This window comes from Cydia pomonella, chromosome 3, assembly GCF_033807575.1.
Source record: "Cydia pomonella isolate Wapato2018A chromosome 3, ilCydPomo1, whole genome shotgun sequence".
NCBI classification, from domain to species: Eukaryota; Metazoa; Arthropoda; class Insecta; order Lepidoptera; family Tortricidae; genus Cydia; species Cydia pomonella.
The window spans coordinates 5,191,376-5,213,482 of NC_084705.1; the positions used below are offsets into that span (position 1 = coordinate 5,191,376).

At 35.7% G+C, this 22,107-nt stretch overlaps 1 protein-coding gene across 14 annotated transcripts in view; it reads right to left on the bottom strand.

Annotated features, from left to right (window-relative positions):
• The window catches only part of LOC133515885 (protein tramtrack, beta isoform), a 526,149-nt gene that overhangs the window by 102,867 nt on the left and 401,175 nt on the right, over positions 1–22,107 (bottom strand). The window contains exon 5 of one of the 14 annotated variants that reach the window (XM_061848508.1): positions 2,263–2,896. The exons of the other annotated variants lie outside the window; for them this stretch is intronic. Coding sequence (XP_061704492.1) covers positions 2,652–2,896 — 245 coding nt within the window. The 3' untranslated portion in view covers positions 2,263–2,651. Of the gene's footprint in view, positions 1–2,262; positions 2,897–22,107 lie in introns of those variants that run through there. 14 annotated transcript variants of the gene reach the window in all.

Below are 22,107 nucleotides of genomic sequence, written 5' to 3' on the forward strand. Positions count from 1 at the left end.
GTTTTCGTTGACGTCCGTTGACATAAGAGATGGAAGGAGTAGCCGCCGACAATGGCCAGAGGTTTGTTTTTGTTATTCTGGACATATTGGACTGAAACATTTTGGGTATACATTTTATGTCGAAAAACATTATTTTGGTATTTCTGGACACGAACAAGCGCGGTTTGTAAATAATTTGACCAACCAACATAAGGATGTTGATTACCGTATTATTCACAAAGAAAAATTGCCATTATTGGGAGGTACATGAAATGGTGTATATTACGGTGGTCCATATTTCGTCGAAATTATATTTTTCTACGGGTCAACCGCCGAATGCAGTCTTTGCTGAACGTATTTTCAAAATGCGGTAGTGACCTTTAATAAGTACATTATGACACAAGTGTGAAAAGTGGAAAATACGTTTTACAGTACATTTGTCCCTATAAATTTTCGACATACGCACATAGTATAGTGCTAGTTACCCAACTAGGGCGGTAAATTAGTGCCATATGTACTGTAGAACATTTAGGTTTGACGAAATTAGGACCACTCTTATGTACATGGAAAGACTGGAACACAGTAAAACAAAATATTTTTGTATGTTTATCAACCATCGTGTTAGATGTACCTAAAATATTGGTATTGCATCTAAATTCGACAATAATCATTTATGTGTCATGGTAAATACCAATAGGTATAGGTACATACATTTTAATGTAACTTATAAACATATTCCAACGATATCTACTGTAAATAAACTGTACTTTTACTTGTAAATAAACATTTATATTCTATTCTAATCTGATATCCTTATTTACATACGTACAGAAAATATCAGAATTCTGTAGAATGCTTCCAAAAATATTAATCAAATACATTATAATTTTGAATTCATAAAGCAGTATACATTCAATTTATTACAATAACGTTATAAACATTACAATAAGAAATTACATTAATATGAACTATAACGAAACTAAACGAAGCCACAAATAAGAACTTAGTCAAACAACTCTTTCCGCACCCTTCCGGATGCAAAGGTGCCCGAATATCTACTAAATAACTATAATATCGTATAAAATTAGATTCCACACATAAAATACCCACAAACTTGATATATAGTGCCTATAAAGAGCGGTCGATGTGATGCCATTTGCTTTATCCTTTCGTATGTGTATGGTGGTCTAAAAAAGATTCAAAAACATCTTGATCCTGCCGTATAAAGTTTACGAAAATATGATTCAAAAAGATGATTCAGAATTCAGTCAGGATCATTATCATACATCATAGACGAGAGATTAGACGCCACAATTATATTTCTGGTAAACGCCATTACGCAGTACATAGTCGTATGCTTCATGGTTATGCAGTAAATTAAAGCTGGTCATCACACCGCACTCGACGATGAAACGGGCCTTACAGCGGCTGCCTCTAGTGCATCTCCAGGTGGTCTTGGCGCCGTTATGTCGGTTTATGTAGAAGGTGTATCCGTCGACAAGTGCCAGACGTCTGTTTGATCGGTTCCGGACGTGTTGAACTGGAAAAATAGGTTGCTTTAAATTTCGGCCTTGTAAATATTCAATTTTTTTTTTTTCAGAATTGCAACAATGCACATACATTTTTGGGTAAATGCTTTGTTTGCAAAGAAACATTTATATTTTTGGGAAAACGTCATTCGTTACGTAGTACAAATTTGAACGCCAGATGTCTGTACCGGACTATTAAACTGGAAAAATCTTCGCATTAAAAAAATGCGAAAAATTATATTCTCGGAATTCTAGACATTGGAATTCCAAGAACGCACTTTGACCGACACATTCGTCAGATTGAACATTCGTAAGACGGACACGTGACCTGATCGAAAAACTCCATGATGGTCCTAGTAATGATGATAGTGTAAGAGTCGTTGAAATTATGGATGGAATTTGATTTTTCTGAGAAATAAACTTTTTAATGTTAAATAATTGTAATAATTCTAAAGTGTAATTTTTTTAATGTAATATAAATTGTCATATGAGTATTGAGTGTACGATATCGCAATAAATGAATATTGTATTTTACCTCATAAATGATAGTACTTTTATACTGATAATTAAAGCAATTCGTGCAAAATTATTCCAAAATATCAAAAATTGCACAACCGGTTGCACATGCAACTCCCGGCGTGCAACCCGTTGTTTTTATCTCTTTACCTACTACTTAAGTTCAGTTTTTTTATTCGGCTGTCATCGGTTAGTAATAACACAAGTGCAATGAGATTCGGAAAGTGAAATATGATAATACAATTCAAATAATTTATTTCAGAATAAACTCCATTGGTTGTAAAATTGGCTCGTTAGCATTACAATTGAAATGGGTGGTAAATTTTCAAATAGGTTTACATGACAATTACCTTGTACAAAACATTAAGAACTTTACAATTATAGGTACAGTCAGCATCAAAAGTAGCGGATGAAACAACGCGCCAAAATTATCTGATATTCCGGATAACTTTTCCAAAATCAGATCAATTTCTAGAATTCGCGTTCAAAAGTATATCTCTTACAGTCTTAGTTGTTCTATATTAAAGACCACTTTCTGTTAAGTTGTTACAGAATGGTAGATGCTAATGAAGCGTTAATTGATCCGCTACTTTTGATGCTGACTGTACACAATAAAATATTTACTTGTTAAAATACTTTATAGAGCCTTGAATAAACACCATTCTTAACAATATATTTGTATGGTTCATGTGAATGCTTCAAATTACAAAAACCCATCCTACCATTTTGTATAGTAAACTTTGCATCGCATTTGTTATGGCGGGTACAGCGCCATGTCTTTCTTCTGGCAACATTGTAAGACGTGGGGAAGAAGGTGTACCCGTTTACAAGAGCCAGATCTCTATCAGAAGAGTTTTTGATGAACTGGATGACTGAAACAAATAAAACACTCGTTATCCACGGTAAATTGTTCAGTTTATGTTGCAGAAAAGTGTTCAAAGATTTACGGTATTTTTAACGCATTTGATAAATTAATCGGTAGAGATACCGTATTTTGCAGTTTATTCAAGTAGCTGCCATATAAAGTATAGAAATTGACAAGGTTGGCCTTTTACTTGAAGCAGCCTAGAGGGTAAATTTGCTCAGGTATACTTAGGTATTTAAAAATGAAACTAATATAAAAAGTAAGTTTTTTACTTGTTTATTTACTTACGCAAAAAAACGGAATTCCGCACACAATTACAAAATTGTCAAAGTTTTATATAAATACCATCGCGAATAATATACGGGTACGCTACATGTGAATGTTCCATGTTACAACTAGCAATGACTCCTCTTTTTAGCGTGAATTTCGCTGAGCATATTTTGTGTCGGGTACAACGCCATGCTAACTGGCCGTAGCTCGTGGGGAAGAAAGCGTACCCGTTGACGAGAGCTAAGGGCTTTTGCGCAGAATTCTTTACATACTGAATAACTGAAACGACATACACTTGTTAATCGCAGTACAGTCGTCTCGGAAGGTACCGTGCACTAGTGCAGTAAGTACAGTCAGGATCAATGGTAGGGAGCGGACGAAACATCGCACTAAAATTATCTGCCACGCTAAAGTACCTACTGTTCCAATTAGAGATAAATCTGTACAGTTCGCGCTCAAAAGAGTATGTTACTACAGTTTATTTTATTTTTTATTATTTTTAAGATATAGGAGGCAAACGCGCAGACGGATCACCTGATGGTAAGCGATTACCGCCGCCCATTGACACCCGCAACACCAGAGGGGTTGTAAGTGCGTTGCCGGCCCTTAAGATGGGAGTACACTCTTTTCTTGAAGGTTTGAAGGTCATGTCGGTCCGGAAATACCGCAGGCGACATTCATTCAGTTCATTAATTGTACAATAATAACTTCCTTTGTTAAGCTGTTAGATAATGGCAGATACTTTTGACTCGTAGTCTGTTCGGCTACTTTTGATGCTGATAGTCGTGTTCGGACCGACCGTGCTAAAATCTTTAGCATCAACATAATATTAGTCCGGCCAGTAAGCTTAAAGTACAAAACTCCTAAAGTACAAAAAGCATGAAACTTGGTAGGTTGTATAGGTAAGAATAAAAATGATGTGGGTCTTTCGCTCCTTCTCCCCACTTTTGCAGTTATTAATGTTGTAATAAAAGAGATTGTAGTTACAATAAGCCTGCCAATAAAAAAAATCGTCATCAATATTAGTAGGTAGTCTTCAAATTATGTTGCTAGGACGGGCAACACCCACTTGTCAATTTTTTCCACTTCTATTTTCTATATATTTTTTACCTACATGAGCTACACGTCCGCTAAGTTTCACGCTTTCTTTCGGATGGAACTTCACTTTTGAGATTTGTTAGGAAAGTGAGCAGTAATTAGGCTGTCAGCAAACATATTAATAATTTTATTTATTTATTTACATTTTGTGTTCACTAAAATATGAAATTACTAATATAGATAGACGGATTTAATAATCTTGGATATCCACTATAGTTAATTTTTAATTTTGACATAAATACCATTCCTTATAATATGCCGCGAGGCTTCATGCGAATGATCCAAATAATAATTAATCATCATCCCGTTCTTTATCGTGAACTTCGCATAACAGTGATTGTGTCTCGTACAACGCCAGGTTTGCTTGTTGCCTACCCTCTCACCGTGCTTCATGAAGAAAGTGTACCCGTTTACGAGAGCTAAGTTTTTCTGCGAAGCGTTCTTGACGAACTGAACTGAAACAATACTAATTATGAAGCAATTGTTTCCGAACAAAAGTATGAGCTGTGATGCTATTTGGCATTCTGGAAGTCAAAAACCTTTTGATTTAACTACCTATTTTATATTTTAAACGATAAAAAAGTAATGGTAGAGCATCAAGTTCTTTTTACCGCTTTAAAAATAATGTACTTAATTCAAAATTGACTTGGTATTCCCAAATAAGTACCTACCTAAATTATTTATTCATTTTTGCAAAATAAGGCAATCAAAACTATTTGACAGTAAATTTGTGTGAAGAAGAATTCTTAATATGTTACGGACGAAGTTAACTAAGTAACTAACAGTAGATTAAATATCGTTTCTATAATAGTTGAAATAAACTTTATCTTATCAGTATTTCGAAGTTAATCTACTGTTAAAATGTAAAAATACTAAGTCTATATATTTACTGATATAGTGAATAATGAAAAATACATAAGGTATCGAATGTAAAAGAAGATTTATTAAAAAGCAGCAGCACCTCGCACTTGTAAAGCAGCACTTAAGTATTAAATAATTACATAAGCATTATAACTAGAAGAACCACATTTATACCAGGTATCCAGTAAATAACGGATAAGCTGGTCTAGAAAATGTACTTTACCTGTACTTTGCCTTTGAGATAATAGAACTTTTCTTTCTTTTTTAAAAGCTACTTGAATGGCCATCTATTTCATATTATTTACATGGACAACCTGTATTTATATTGAGGCTTTCCCACTGAAACTATTACTAATACTCAATAATACTAATACTGAAACCCGTCCTGTTTGTTTTTTCTGCTCCAGAAATGTAAGTTTTGACAGCTGACAGATCGAATCCATAACAGTATTAAAAAAAAAAAAAAAAAACAGAGGTGAAAATACGGGATCATCATAAGGAACTTTGCTCTGCAAGAGTTGTGCCGTGTGCAGCGCCAGTTGGTTTTAGAAGCCGTTGTAGTATGCACGCAGAAAGTATAGCCGTTCACGATAGCAAGTCGTTTGTTTGACGAAGATCGGACAAAATAGACTGGAAGAAGTAATACATTGCTTGAAATAGTGTAACTTCTTTTAAACTACGAGCACAATGAACCTTTTCGACGCCGTGTCAAACACAAAAACTGTCACTCAGATGCCACGTCAGCGAAGTGTCAAAACTGAAGTTGAACTTTATGTATTATGCACTTAGGTCGATGTTGCCCTGTGGTCTGTGACGGATTAATCCGTCTTGTTGGACCTACGGTGCGGACATATCCGTCATTGGCAAAAAGTTAAATGAAACAAAAACCTTGGTTCAGATATTCTTTTAGACAGCTGTCAGACGAACATCAAGGAATCATGAAATCATAGCAAATGAACAGTTATGTTTATAACTTATAAAATATTGACATAAATTGGTTTTTGAATGTTTACATTTCTATGATGTATTTATTTCGTCTAAATAGAATTTAAAACCTGATGCCGTGAATTTGATGCCGTGATGCAGCAACAGTAATGCGGATGCAGTTGCCATCCGAATATCATTTTACCTATACTCAGACTAATTTATTTATGATTTAGGAACATATTTCCTTGGAAAATAGATAATATATTTTTTAAAGTTACAAATCAAAGCTTGATATAAACCCCATCTCGTATGATATAGCTGAACGGTTCATGAGTATGTCTCAAATCGTGACTGAACACCACGCCAGGCGTTATGTTGGACACACTGAACTTGGCTCTACAAATGTTGTGCCTGGTACAACGCCAGTTAGTCTTGCAGACGCCTACGCTGTTCACGCAGAACGTATACCCGTTGATGATCGCTAAGTTCTTGTTTGATGAAGTTCGGACGTATTGAACTGAAAAATACAATAGTAATTTAAAATAGTGTTTAACCTCATTATTGTTAAAATTTAGGGATTATACGGGATTTTTTCCCAATTATTGCGCACCTATTTAATACGAGGCATAAAGCGCCCATTCTACTAGTATAGTAGCAGATCAGACTACTAAGGTATCATTCATTCTCAAATAGCTCATCATAAAAAGATATATCTCTCTATGTAGAATGAAAACTGTAATCGGTACTTTAGAACGCGAAAAGCACCTAATCTGGAGTGGCAGATGCTTGTTTTATCCTCCGTGACTATTGCTGATAACTGTACAGCGAACATGGATTCACAACGGCGCATTTACTATATCTGAACGCACATTATACAGTGGGAATATTTCAGAAAGGAACAGGGCGAACGAGACGCAGGAGGCAAGAGGTGAAATAGTTTTGGTTGTAATAAGTATTTTTGGTATACCTAATACATAATGGTTTCATGGATGAAACAGGATCTTAGTTTTTGATTCAAATTTTTTTTCTTTTTAAATTTTGTAATTCTTAGTATATTCTTAAAAATTAATATTAATCAAAACCTGGTGTAAATACCCTGTCTCGTATCACGAAATCGTATCTACGCTTTATGAGAATGCTTCAATATTACATATTTATCCAGTTTAGATTACGTATTTCTCCAGTTCTCGATACATGAAACTTTGCTTAACATTTACTCCATTCTTTTGAGGGAAAGTGTACCCACTAACAAATAACAATGTATTTGACTGAGATCGAACGAATTGAATAGAAAAAGACAAAATAATTCAAAATATTGTATTGTCTAGCGAAAAATACAGTTGGAATATGCAAAAAAGGAACCACGAGTTGGATAAGTGGCAAAATAGATATTGCTGCCGAAATGGCTTTTTTAACATTTTAGGCAGTAACGACAAAAATCCGGGCATGTTTCGGTGGTATGGTTTTGTACTTATATGGTTTATAGATATGTACTAAGATAAGATAAAATACATTTTCTCCAATATGCACGGAAATGTTCACCTTATTGTAGCAAAAATACCTAGTACGGGAAGCTCTTCATTATGGTCAAACTTAAATTTAAAAAAATATTGTCGTGTTTTGGCAGACGGGAATTTCATAACTGTATTGTTTTTTTTTACTTTTCTAAATATTATGCACTAATAAAAATGCAAACAGCCAATTAATATAGTCGTGTGCCACGTCTACACGACCTGGTCAGCATCATTTCAAGCTATAGGATAGGATGAGAACCGAAATATCGAGAGAGAGATCGTGCGAATATTGCTTGATAAAAATCAAAGAATATAAAAGTTATATAGATAACTTTAATATTTTTTAAGACGTGCACATACATACAGCTTATATTGCACAATTATATAGAATGAACGAATATTGAATATGTAGTACTGAATGACAGAATAAGTTGTGCCTTTAAGTTTTTATAAATAATTAAAGAGGGATATTGTTTTTGACGTTTTTGATGTGAAGGTTCGATTTGAATGATGGTTGGTGCTTAAATTATGATTATTTTACCTCATGTCCTCACATGTTTGGAGAAAAGCACTATATATCTATATGCCTCGGCCGGGACAGCAATACGTGGTTTCGTCTTCTTTGTCACAAAATCGTAACTCATCCACGAATTGCCCTATCCCGGCCTCTGCAATAATATAGTATTTTCGTGACAGTCACAAACAAAATGTGTGAGGCTAGTTTTGACCACTTCACCAATCACAATCAAGGGTGGTGGTGGTGTAGACAGCCTTGTAGTTGTGATGAATGCAGCACTAGACCCTAGACACTATATCTTGATATAGATACCGTTTCGAATTATGTATTTGTATGGTTCATGGGTATGTTGGAGGCTACTTTTGACCACTTCACCATCAAGGGTGGTGGTGAAACGAGCCTTACAAACGTTGTGGCGAACGCAACGCCAGACCCTTGTGGAAGCGCTCACGGTATGCACGGCGAAGGCGTAATCGGCGATGAGTGCAAGCATCTTGTTGGATGTGCTTTGAACGTATTGTATTTCAACTGAAAAATAGAATTCATCTTAGAAACGATTTAATTTATTGGTATGATTACGAAATCATATTATACTTATGACTGATGTGTCATTTAGTGGTGATAACAATCACTTTTTTTTTTTCAATATATTAGGTAGGTATATAAGCAATACAGCTAGCTGCAAATATGCCACCATGTTGAACTTCTAGGCTTGTGGTAAAATTAGCACGAGGCATGACAAGAGAGAATCAAACCTTTTTAACAATATCGTAAGATTTCTACTGTCTTCTCGTTTGTTCAATTGGTCTTATTACGTTACAGTCGAAGTCGTAAATATGTATACATTTTTTAAGAAATAAATACATATTTATGAATTCATCTGTACTAGGCAACTTGCAGTAGGGTCATGTCGAGAACAATGACTAGGATTTTTTCGGACCGCCAAATTATGCAGAAAAGTTACTTGTACCGGCCTGAAGTTTACACCCAACATATTTTGGTTTTTCATCTGTCTTATAAGTTTTTTTTTTTCAATTAATACAGTTATAAATTAGCCAATCAAGGTTTTTTTTTTATTAAAGAGTTATGAGCCACTGTGTACCGGTACCGAGGTACGTACCGACGTGGTACGTACCAGGTACCTAATTGTACACAGTGACTCTATGTATAAAAGAAAATAAAAAACTGTTATTTCAAATCGGTCTCGTTTATTTATTTAAGTACAATTAAACTCTGGGCATAATTATTTATAAATGTTATCCCACTAAAACACAGATAATCTATAACCAATAATCTTTAATTATTGAGATCAACTTATTCTCTGCCTTTTTCTTGCTAAAAATATAAAAAAATCCTTTCTATTATTTTTTCCATCAAATAATAAATGTGATGGTCATTATCGTAACATAAAGTAAAACAAATCAAAATAATGTAGCAATAATAATATATGCCAAGGACCCACACTGTCTCAGAAAAAATAGCCGGGTACAGTGGCTCATTCACCCTAATTTCAGAGACAGGCTATTTGCTATCCTGCTAATACTGCAGGAACATTCAGTAATCGAATAAATTCAAATGGAAGAACAAGAATAATTCTAACACATTAGGGTGCTACAGTATATAGCGATATTTGGGCGACTGAGCCACTGTTTGCGCTGAGCCACTATACCCGCCTTAGTACTAGTATAGACTTAGTGTAGTTGTAAGTTGTAAATGGGTTAAAATAATTGTTTCTTGTTTGTAACCCATCGAATGTGCAAATTCAGTAAATTTATATACATTAAAATACATCAAATATTTTTATTAAATGATCCTTTACCACTTGATTGTACATATAATAAACATAGCACATTCGATAATTGGACATTGAAAGCAGTCAGTTGGATTTGTATTACATTGTTATGTCTCATGTTAATCCTCACAGCTTAATGTAAACGCCATTAAGAACGGTATACTCAAAAGCGTTATGGCTATGATTCAGGTTGGCGTACACCACCGTCCCGCACGTCGTCACAGTGAACCTGGACTTGCACACGTTGTGTCTGGTGCACCTCCAGTTGGTTGAGAACGAGTTCTTCACGGGATAGAACGTGTAACCGTTGACGAGAGCCAGCTGTCTTCCGGAGCGGTTGCGCAGGTATTGCACTGAAATGTTTAATTATTAAAGTTAAATAAAGGAATATTAAATATAATAAAACAGTCACGTATTCAAGTCGAATATTGCTCGACATGTTTCGCTCCATAACGAGTAGCTTCAACGGGAGCCCACGTTGGCGCACCGACTCAGAGCGCCGCGACAAGGGTGTGAACTAGACAAAAGACTATTCAGGATGGCAAAAACTCAAAAAGTTATGAATAAAACTGTTTTTGCTTTATTTATTAAAACTAAAACAATAAATTACTGAGACATAAATTAATTACAAACTAAAATAGAGTAGTATTTCTACTTGAAATAACACAAATTATTTTTTCGTGTTAAATAAAAGTACTATTAAACGATTAAAATATAATTTAATTTGTAGCCTCATATGATTTATTTCACAACAAAATACACAATAATTAGACTAACTACTGACTAATACACCTTAAAAAACGAAAACCCGTTCTGAGCCATGCCGGGTCCAAACGACCCCATCACACTCCCCCGCTGTATGGCGATGGAGACCTGTTGGACAAGCCATGACTCAGAACGGGGGTCATTTCATTTCTCCCCGAGTCGCTTGCCAAACTCTCAGATGAGCTCATGCGCCTCCCGCCTCCAGGGCCCGGCTGTCTCTACGGCAACGGGCACGAAGTCGTAGGTGGCTTCCAAGGCAGAGTAGACCTCATATTACATATTCATGTACAGACATAAAACTTGTCGCAGTAGTTAAGTTTCCCAGATGAATCTTTAGCAAATTTACATTTCGCATTTGATTCATTTGATCACATTATCATTTGGTATAATTTTACTTTGACAAAACGTTTTCTTTTGACTAAAAGTACCTATATTCCAAAAATTATTTGTTTTAATTGTCACTTAGCATACCTAATCAACTAATAAGTTTGCCTAATAATTATTATTCATACTGATATTAAATTAAATAATAAATCGAATTATTAAACGTATAAGTGGCTGAAATATAGAAACAGTTGGTTTTTTTTATAATTGAATAACGACTAAGGCGTGAACTTGCCTGAAACAAAAACTGCATCTCATGAATCATTCATAGATAGGTTATTATTATTTATTTATTATTTAACCATGACCCTAACAGAAACGAACTTCTGCCATGAAGCTAGGTTAGGTTAGAACCGTGATGCCAACAGAAACGAACTGCAATAAGTACCGAAAGTAGCTTAGGTTAGAAATTATTCGGTTAAAATATTTTACGTGTAATAAATTATTTGCCCAAAGTGAAAAAAATATCCATGCAGTATGATATTTTCAAAATTGCATCGCAATATTACCTTGAGAAGAGTATTTTATGCCAAAAATACATTTGACTTCAATAACTTAGTAAAATGAAACATGACATGAAATATTTTTTGCTCATACATTAGTAAACCGTCCATGGGCGACAATAAAACTTGTTTGGCTTCTATATCATAAAAAAAAAAACTTACTTTCTACACTTTGTAATAAATTCCATCCTTAATAACATACAAGCATCTCTCATGCGTATGTTCTAGGTTAGCCTGTATAATTTCCCCGTGGTGACTGGTGAATTTTGCTTTGCACTTCGTTCCCCTAGTACAGATCCAGCTCTTCTTTGCGGCGCTCTCACTGCTCCGATAACATGCGAAGGTATAGTCGTTGACCAAAGCCATCAGTTTATTGGTTCTGTTCCTAACGTACTGGACTGCAAATATTGATTAATTAGTAATTTGACCACAGTAAACCAAGGCAGCGATGACGCAATGTTATCGCCAAAGATTTAAACGCCTGTGGGGTAACAGAAGATGATGTTGAGGATAGAGCGAAGTGGAAGAAGAAAAGCTGGAACGCGGGCCCGGTCACAGTACGGGACAAACGCTAGGAGGCTGATGAGTAATTTGCTCACAGATCAAGGCTGCTACTAATATACTAATCGTTAATATTTACCTCGTACAGAAATGGTCTCTCTCAAACTTTTAATACAGTAAAAGAAAGATACGAATCCTTTACATCGGAGGCAAATGAGCCCACACACAGGTCTGAAGTAAAAAACTGGATATTCTTTGTGTTTCTATTCGATTTTCATCCCTGGACTATTTTAAAATGCAAGTTAAAATGATGAATAATTTCCACAGCGTTAATATTGTTTTATTTAGACTATGTCGATACACACTCTTTTTTAATCTATATTTATATTATTTAGGTTATTTATTCACAAAAAGATAAACAACAAGAGAACATAGATGACTAATCAAACCAATAATAAAGTATGCTTATTTCATATTTATTACATTACGCTAAATATGACTAGGTAGGGTTTTTCAAAGGTAGTTCATGTTGTACTTATACATAGATACTTTTCGTGATTTACTTCACGTACAATATATCAGAAACATCACAAGCTTATATCTTAATTAGAACGTCATACCATATAAAATACTTTAATTCAGTATGACAATGTTGTAAATTGCCCATGGACGTTTTCCCACTTTTCAGGGTAAATCTAGCATTGCATGGCCACCCTCTGGTGCAGCGCCAGACCTGTGAGAGGAACGCATTTGTTGCCCGATAGAAAGAGTAGCTGTTGACAAGTGCTCTCAACCGGCCTGCATAGTTCTTTAGTCAGAGTCCAACAAATAATTTTATTTAACATCACAGATTATATAGCAAAATTAGGATTGGAATCACCATTGGGACTTTCATTAACTTCGAATTAAAGGATTAAATGTTTTATTGACTAGAAACAATTATTATTAATATTACGAACGTATAAAATAATTTACTTGGGTTGTCATAAAATAATATGAAGAGTTATTATAATTACTAACTATTGATACTAATAGGAGATACGTTATAAGGAATAATGTTAAATAACAGGTGAGGGTAAATATTCTTTAAAACGTATCTTAGACCATACATCGAGTTACAACCTGACCGATAATATATATCCATTTTCAAGAGGGAGCTTTTATTTTCATTTATGTGGAACAGTTCAGTATAGTCTGCACAATGTGGATTGGCAACTCGTTGACATACACCCCGTGATCACCGTGACACTCCACATTTTTTTTTATCGTACTTCTTTTTTACAATTTCCAATGAATGTACTTTGTTACGTAGCACACATAGGTCAAAATCGCCAGATTGTATCTTCTCTCTTATTTCCGGTTTTTCTTTGACGGCCTACAAACCTAAGGAGGTATGACCTTCTCTCGTAATTCGCGTAAATAATGCCTCTAATTTACCTAGAAAGTTTACTCATGACTATAATTACTGCAGATACTCGCCTACCTTGCCTTGCCTTTGTTTACCTGTCAGCTCTGATGTTGATTTGGAAATGTTTCGGAGCGATATAGTTTCATTTCCCGAACGTTTTATTTCCAACAGTTTATTATATACATTATTTACAAAGTTTCGCTCTTGACTATGTATATCGTATTGGAATTTTTTTGTAGTTTAATATTCAACACTTAAGTATTATTCAAGAAAACCGCCACGATGACACAGACTACAGTAGCAACCTATCATATAACATAAAATAAAATTATAGTCAGTGTAAGAAATTAGTTCCAATTAAATTCCGCAACATGACGCATGATCATATATTACTGGTCAGTTTTATTGTATAACATTATATTCTTGTTTGACTTAAGCTATTGACTTACATACCTATTTACTTTAGGGCGTCCGCTAGCTGGCGCGGGTGCACGGAGCGGGCGCCCGCACGCGCGGGTGCCATTGTAGGTAAAATCCATCGTACGCGTCCACGTCAGTTAGCATTGCTCATATTATATTTCGTTAACTCGCTCATCCGCTCCCTGCAACCGCGCCAGCCAGCAGACGCCCTTATATAATAATATATGTAATACACATATACATGTAATACATATATACGTATAATTATAATAACTTTTTATCTTTGGTGTCGTGTGTACTTTGCGGTTGTCTCTATTAAGTGTCTGTGTATTGCTAATTCAATAATTTATCTAATTTTAAAAGGTTCAGTAAAGCAAATTCGTTCGTACCTTTTTGTTCGTTCAGATAATATGCATAAAAAGGGTATCATGAAGAATATATTATATACCTACCTACATATAAGGTTTAAGGAGTTATTCATAAAATATGAAGATATTGAGGCTATTTTAACTTAATATAAAGCCCATCTTTTATGACATACTTGAACCGTCCATGGCAATGCTGAAGATTCGCATTATACATGTCACCCCTGTCTGATATGCTGAACCGAGCCTTACATGGCGACCCTTTGGTGCACTGCCAACTAATCGAATGGGCCCTCACTTTTGCTCTGTAGAATGTGTAGCCGTTGATGAGTGCAATGAAGCGACCAGCGGGGTTCTGGACATACTGTACTGAAATAAAATAACAGAGTAAGTGTGGATTAGAATCAGTATAGGAGAGTTCTAGTTTATGTGGGGAATGCAAGACGGTCCTTGGTGGTCATATGCGTATGCCTAGGCATGCTTGGTGTTCTTAAGCACGAAATATCGTATCATATTAATATCCAAAGTATTAATGCTGAGGCATTTGATTTGATATTAATTAGTGCATAGCTCTCGTTTGTATTTTTGTTGATGTGCACGGGACAAGTTTCATATATATAATAAAACATTTTCGGCAAACAATAAGGATGTTGATAATCATAGCATAGCCCTGGATTGCCCACACTAAGCAGTGTTCGGCCACTTTATGAATTAATTCGATTCCATCAAATTGCATGTCCATGCAATTTTGCAGTTCGCTGTATCTATCTCCCATCAGCCTTGATAAAAGTAATTGAATCGGTTTAACGCTTTATTAGTGAAATGAAACACACAGGTTACAATTCATTTTGCATTTATAAACATCACATGAGAGTGTATTAAATTCCTATATATAATTGTATATAAGTAACATTTTTTTTTAAGCAGAAAGCTAATACTAATCACTTTAAAATATCATTACCTACTTTTTTTTTTTGTTTCTTTTTACTCGTGTATTTGTAAAATTTTGTAAAATATGATTTTGTGTATTGTATTGACATGTTTTCCATGTCCTGGCGTTTGGCCTCCGATGTGAGCCGGACATCATGTGTTTGAAAAAAAAAATAGGTAAACTCCAACTATGAATATGATCCGCATATTCACTAATATTCTTGGCCGCTATGATCCTTGCTTTGCAGGAACCAATGGTGAATGCCCAGACATTTATCTAGCCTTTGCTGGACTTCTTGTAGCAGATCCTAAACTTTGAGGTACTTTTACTTAGAACCTAAGCACTTATTGCGCAAGTGCCATATTATAGCATTTCTACGAATCTACGAATATGATCCGCATATTCACTAATATTCTTGGCCGCTATGATCCTTGCTTTGCAGGAACCAATGGTGAATGCCCGGACATTTATCTAGCCTTTGCTGGACTTCTTGTAGCAGATCCTAAACTTTGAGGTACTTTTACTTAGAACCTAAGCACTTACGTATTGCGCAAGTACCATATTATAGCATTTCTAGCCCGAATCGCAGGATTCAACGGCGCACACATTGTTGTTGAGCTTGCTGGCGTCTTTGATCGAGTAGGCTAAACTGTGGAGTTAAATCCATCCTTGATATAAAATAACGGCATGTATGAACATATGATCTTTTCGTCCTTGGGCGCTAGTATTCTAATTCTGTAGAGTCCTTTGTATACAACTTGAGCTTGTTCTTGATTTTGCTAAACTGCTTGTAGAAAGTCGCTACTAGACTTTAAGGTAAATGCCATCTTTGATAATAAATGACGGCGCTTTATGCGTATGATCCAGCTTCGATCTTATTATCATCCCATCCTTGGTGGCTATAATTCTTGACCTGCAGGGCCCGATGGTGCAGACCCAGACGTTGTTCTTGCCCCTGCTGGCGTGCTTGTGCAGATAGAAAGAGAAACCATTATAGATCAGTACGTCCAAACCCTTGGTGTTACGCGCTATAAACACTGGAAAATAGAATAATTAAAATAATTGTATTAGGCAATAATTCTATTTAAAGCTTATTTTATTAAAATAAGTAGGGCCGGTGGGAACAGTGGTTCGGTAGAAAATAGCCGGGTACAGCGGCTCTTACTCATTATGCGTGAATGGTTTGTGCTATATCAGCTTGTTATTAAAAATCCAATGAAATTAAAAAAAAAACAACTACAATGATGAATATTTAGGTATTCTATATTTTTGATTGCATGGAAGGTCATATAACTAACTTTTACATATTTAAGTTGTTTGTTTTATTTTTATATAAATAACAATCTCCTACGATGAACTAAAATTTTTCCTAATATGTAATATTCAATTTAACTCATTATTATTCATTTTGCATGTAGAGCTAAAATTATTTTATATATTTGAATATAAATGCCAGAAATTAAGGCCAGAACACACCGATGCGTGTGCGTAGACTTGCACATGCGCCTGCGGAGCCGTGCACGCACACGGCATACCAGCGGTGGGTCGTATTTCATAAGAATCTGTATATATCCGGTGTGCACGGGCCTTAAAACACAACTCAATAGTCATTACAGTTTTATATACACGCCATTTCGTATAATATATTTCTTCGCTGGATGGTTATGATATTCGTTAACATGGGTAATCTTATTCTCCTTCGTAGCAGTTATTCTCGCCTTGCAGGTGTTAAGGGTACAGAGGTACACGTTTGCAGTCCACCGGCTACTCGCCTTGTGGAGATAGTAGCAATAGTCGTTGTACACTAGGGATAGTCCACCGCGAACGTTGCGCACCCAATGAGCTGAGGCTGGAATTTAAGTATAATAAATTCCCGCTCGACCGACCGATATGTCAGTGTAAAAAGTTACGTTTTTGTTTGAAGAAACGTCACTTTTGACACTGATATATCTGATCCATATCGTATCTAGACTTAATATTTGCCGTATCTTAAAGTTCGAGTTGGGCCGCCAGACTTTACTTTTTTTTACGCAACGCAACGGAATACATCAAGATTGTTTAATTACTTACATCGATGGTGGTAACGAGATTGTGTAAGAAAACACTATAAAAATAAGTTATTAGAAAAAAAAATCAGTTCCATAATAAATTCGGAAGTTGCTCATTTAGAATTTTATTTAGGTATTGAGCTTATTAGAGGAGGAAGCTAAACTAAAATGTAACATTTAAAATAATATTTGCCAAGCCCTCCAGTAGCCTTGAGTCATGGAGTATTTTTAATTAGGTTCCAAATAAAAAACCTAAAATGTTTTTTTTTACCTTTATTACACACACACAAAACATACGCACATCTTATATAAATATAAAACCAAACGTATTTAGAGTCCGTCTAAGCTAACTCTTCACCGAATTACAAGTGACAAAGTGTAATTGTGTCACCACAATCATCATATTGAAGTACAATACAATACCTAATTGAAGTGTGGGGATGCGCAGCTAAGACAAATCGTCAATTTCTGCAGAGATCACAAAATAAACTAGTAAAAACTCTATTTCAATATCCTCAGCTCATAAAATCGAAGTCACTTTATACTAAAACAAAACTATTTAATCTAAAACAACTATACACATACTGTACTTGCATACTCATCGATAAGTTACTTACACAAAATATACACTCTCAGTTAATATCAACAAAACGAAAATTTAGACATAATTTAAGAAATACTAATAAAATAAAATTATTTAGACAGAACTAATTATGGAAAAAAAAATCATTTTATCTGAAGGTGCACAAATGTATAAAAACCTACCAAAAGATGTTAAAGAAACTCATTCAGAGACAATGTTTAAAACTAAGCTGAAAGAATATATATATAATAATATTTACTAAGATGTGTTGGAATATGTTACATAATGTTAATTTTGTAACACTTTGGGGTATCCACCCAGTGTTATAAACAGCTGAGTAGCATATTGTATAGGTACTTTATAGGTTAGAAAATGGTATGTTTGTTTTGGTAAGATTTGGTAGTTGAAATGTCTTCGACACGGATGTCATAGTGGGTCAGTCAAGAACTGAGACCTGTAGTATATATTTTCAACTTTACATATACGCTTTTAGCTATATTGAGTGGACAAAACTTACCGGAGCGGTAGGTCAGTCTGTGCGTTCACTCCGTTGCATTTTGCGCATCCATGTCGTGTTCCTGCGTTGTGCTAGGACACAGGCACTTTGCTTTCGTTGGGGTATATCCATTTCACAATTGAAATACATTTTAAAACATAGAAATACCACGTATTAACAGTATGATTTCGATAAAACTGAGCAGTTGTTTATTTCAGCGGTAGACACTGACAGCTGTCAATGTCATTTGGTTTTTTTTGTCCATGGTTCCGTAACAGACGGTCGGTCACCCTTGTTGTACGACAATAAACATATACTTGTGGTTCTTTTATCTTTTTATAATTTCCAATTATTAATAAAGTCCGTATTATTTGCTTCCTAAAATGAGTAACTCTTTTTATTGTTGATATTTCGAATTATTCCGAGAGTCAAACCGGTCAGTTGTGGTATCCATTGAATGAGAAGGTTTTCATTCATCAGTTTGTCTGTGGTTTCTCGGATTGGAATTTTGAAAAATCATTGTTCGATCGATCTTCAAGATGTGAAGTATATTAGAAAATCTTTCGGCAATCAATCTTAGGGCTCGTCCCAAAATGTGCATAATTTAGCGTCTTAGAGCCTACCTAAAATGGCGGCTGCTAATCTTTTTCCTTCAATTTAACATAACTTGCAAAACCTAATGTAACGTCAACCACCTCTTCGTCTTGCCACGCGGTCTGCAGGCGCCGTCGTTGGTATAGGAAATAATGGACCCGGCATAAACCCCGGGTTTTTTCCTGGACCCTGGTTTTTCTGGACCCTGGTTCTCTAAGGCTGTGCCATCCGGTGGCAGCGTTCTTCTTGGCAGTGTCCGTGAAGTTAAGACTTTTATGAGATACCTTTAGTTAAATATGGACCCTTTACGCTGAACAGGTAACCTGTAATCCCTGTGAGCAATTGCTTACTGCTAAACATCCCCGGAGGTTGGGGCATAACTTTTACTTTAGACAGTGTTATGTTAGGAAGACAAATTTTGATATTGTTGTCCGTAGACACAGAGATGTCTATGATGTATTTAGTGTAAATTTCAAGAAATAGTGGTGTCACTAAGAAGTATTTAGTATTACTTATTTACTAATAAATAACTCGTGTTGACCGTAGCGGGTCATATATATTTAAGGAATAAACTGTGTATTAAATAAATTTGGGATTTTCATTTGGATATGTCATGCGCTTGATGAGGATAGTATCCTGGCGTCCTACCTTAAATTTTTGGATACCTATTCTCACTCCATAGTGGCCTGAACCGCGACCCTATCTATGATTGTAGTTAGCCGAAGGTATTTGTGAACTTTTCAGTAGTGAAGTTTGGTGAGTTCTGGATCACTCCATAGAAACACGTTTCCTTCTATGGAAACGGTCTTTAACAATAATAGAATCAGATCTTCTCCATATCCAGAGCTCATCCACAACTATTACAGTGGCGCCCAACGTGGGGCCTATGGAGTATGACATGTCCAAGTGAAACATTTTTGCATTATTTTAGTATTAAGGTTATTTTATGTAAAAGGGATTGCAAGTTATTGTTTTAAATGGTTGCTTGAGTTGGAGGTTAAACTTATAAATTTAACCAACTTATAAATAAAACTATACTACGCTAAATAATTAGCCTTACATAAGAGAAATTTTCTCACTATTTTAAAATACTTTAAAAAGGGTTAAAATCTAATAAAGTTTTAACTTAACTTTAAAATATTACAATTCAAAACTTGACACTGACTTACTTCTGATATTAAATATCAATCTTAAAAAATGGATTTCCTAAATGCGGGATGTAAAATCATACATTTACATAAAGACGAAATGGCACATGAACTGGCGATTCGCAGACTTCCGGTTAATCCTATATCGCGTCGGTCCAGCTTATGTCATGCGTTAAAACAGACTGCAGATTTAGCCAAAAAGGGTAGTTTGAAGTGCCAGGACTTGTTAATAAGTAACGAAGTTGCCGAATTGGAGCTCTGCCAACGTAAGGTAGAGGAAATAGATTTAGAAGCGAAAGGAGACTTAACGGCGTCGGCGATTGATAGACTATCCTCGCGATGCAAATATCTTTTGTGTCGTGTTTCACGGTTACCTCAGGAGACCGAAGCGGTACTTCTGTTGAAAACATTAATTACTTCTTTATTAGATCGGTTGAATGAGCAAGGCTCTTCTGCGTCGTCTGGGTCAGATGATGATTTTCAATCTCCTAACGAATCTCGTATTGTTAGGGAAATTATTTATAAAACGGACAAGACTTTCAACATAAATTCCTTGAATTTGAAATTCAAAGGTGACACCTGCGTTCGTACGTTTCTGTCTCGCCTCGAGGAGTTGCGAGATGCCAGAGGAATTTCAGAGAGTCGTATATATAGGGGATTTCCTGAAGTTCTTGAGGGTCCGGCGTTGTCGTGGTTCCGGTCGCAACGTACAAAACTTACTACATATAAGGAGGTCACCGCGGCTCTACAAGAGGAATTTGACATACCTGATTTGGATCACCAATTGTTGCAGGAAATACGGGCTAGGACTCAAGCCAAGTCCGAAACAATTGTCTTTTTCGTATCAACCGTGTTAGGGATGTATGAGCGTCTGACGAAGGAGGTTCCTGAGCAAGAGAAGCTGGATACTATGATGCGGAATATTCGCCCAGAGTATTCCAAGGATTTAGCCTTACACGACATAGAATCGATAGAGCAATTGAAGTCTTTGTGTAAGCGCATTGAATTGGCGCAAGTCAAGGCGAAGCAGTTTCGCGAACCGATTCTCTCAAACAAGACTAATGATTCTTCCTCTGACAATCCGTCGAAGAATGTAGAACCTCGTAATAAGTCGTTTCAGTCTCGTTTCCCTAATTCTTCCAGAAACTTTGTTGCTTCTGTGGCACAAAGCTCTTCTCACACGAAATGTTTTCGATGTGGTAGGTCCAATCATAACACTAAAGAGTGTAAGAGCTCTCGAGATATCGTTTGCTTTAAATGCGGAGAAAAAGGGGTGAAAACTCCAGAATGTGTTAAATGTAACTCCAAGACAAAAAACTAAATAGGGTCTTTTCTGCTAATAACAATTCTAGATCTTCTGCTCCCTGTCGTGCAGAAAAGACAATCTTCTTTAATCCTCCGAAGGGAGATGACAGGGTATATGCTCTCTTAAATATACTTAACTTGAATTTCAAGGCGTTATTAGATTGTGGAGCCAGTGTTAGTTTCCTGGGCCACAACAGCCATTTAGTATTCGCCACCGGTGGGATACCTATTCAAAAACATACTAAACCGGTTATGGTGAATGTAGCTGACGATAATCGAATCGTAGCCACTGAATATATGATTATACCAGTAAATTATAAAGGTCAAGTTAAACTTATACATTTTAATATTCAACCGGAGATTGCTACTCCAATGGTACTTGGTTTAAACTTTTGGAGAGCCTATGGATTAGCTCCTGGCCTCATTACTGATATAGAAAAGACTGATTCTCATTATATTGCTAGTCTTGACGTTTTACCGTCAGAGACAGGACTTACTACATATGATTCTTTATCTTCGGAACAAAAATCTCAACTTGAGACTACTAAATCTCTTTATGATCAAATTGATACGGATAAGGTTGGTCTGGGAAAGACTCACTTAATTGAACATGTTATAAATACTGGGGATACTCCTCCGATAAAACAAAAATATTATAGACTTAGTCCTTTTAAACAAGCTGCTTTAGCGAAAGAAGTTGATCGTATGCTGAGGGAAGGAATTGTCGAACCTTCGCATTCTCCATGGAATTCTCCTGTCGTTATGGTGGAAAAACCTAACGGAGATTT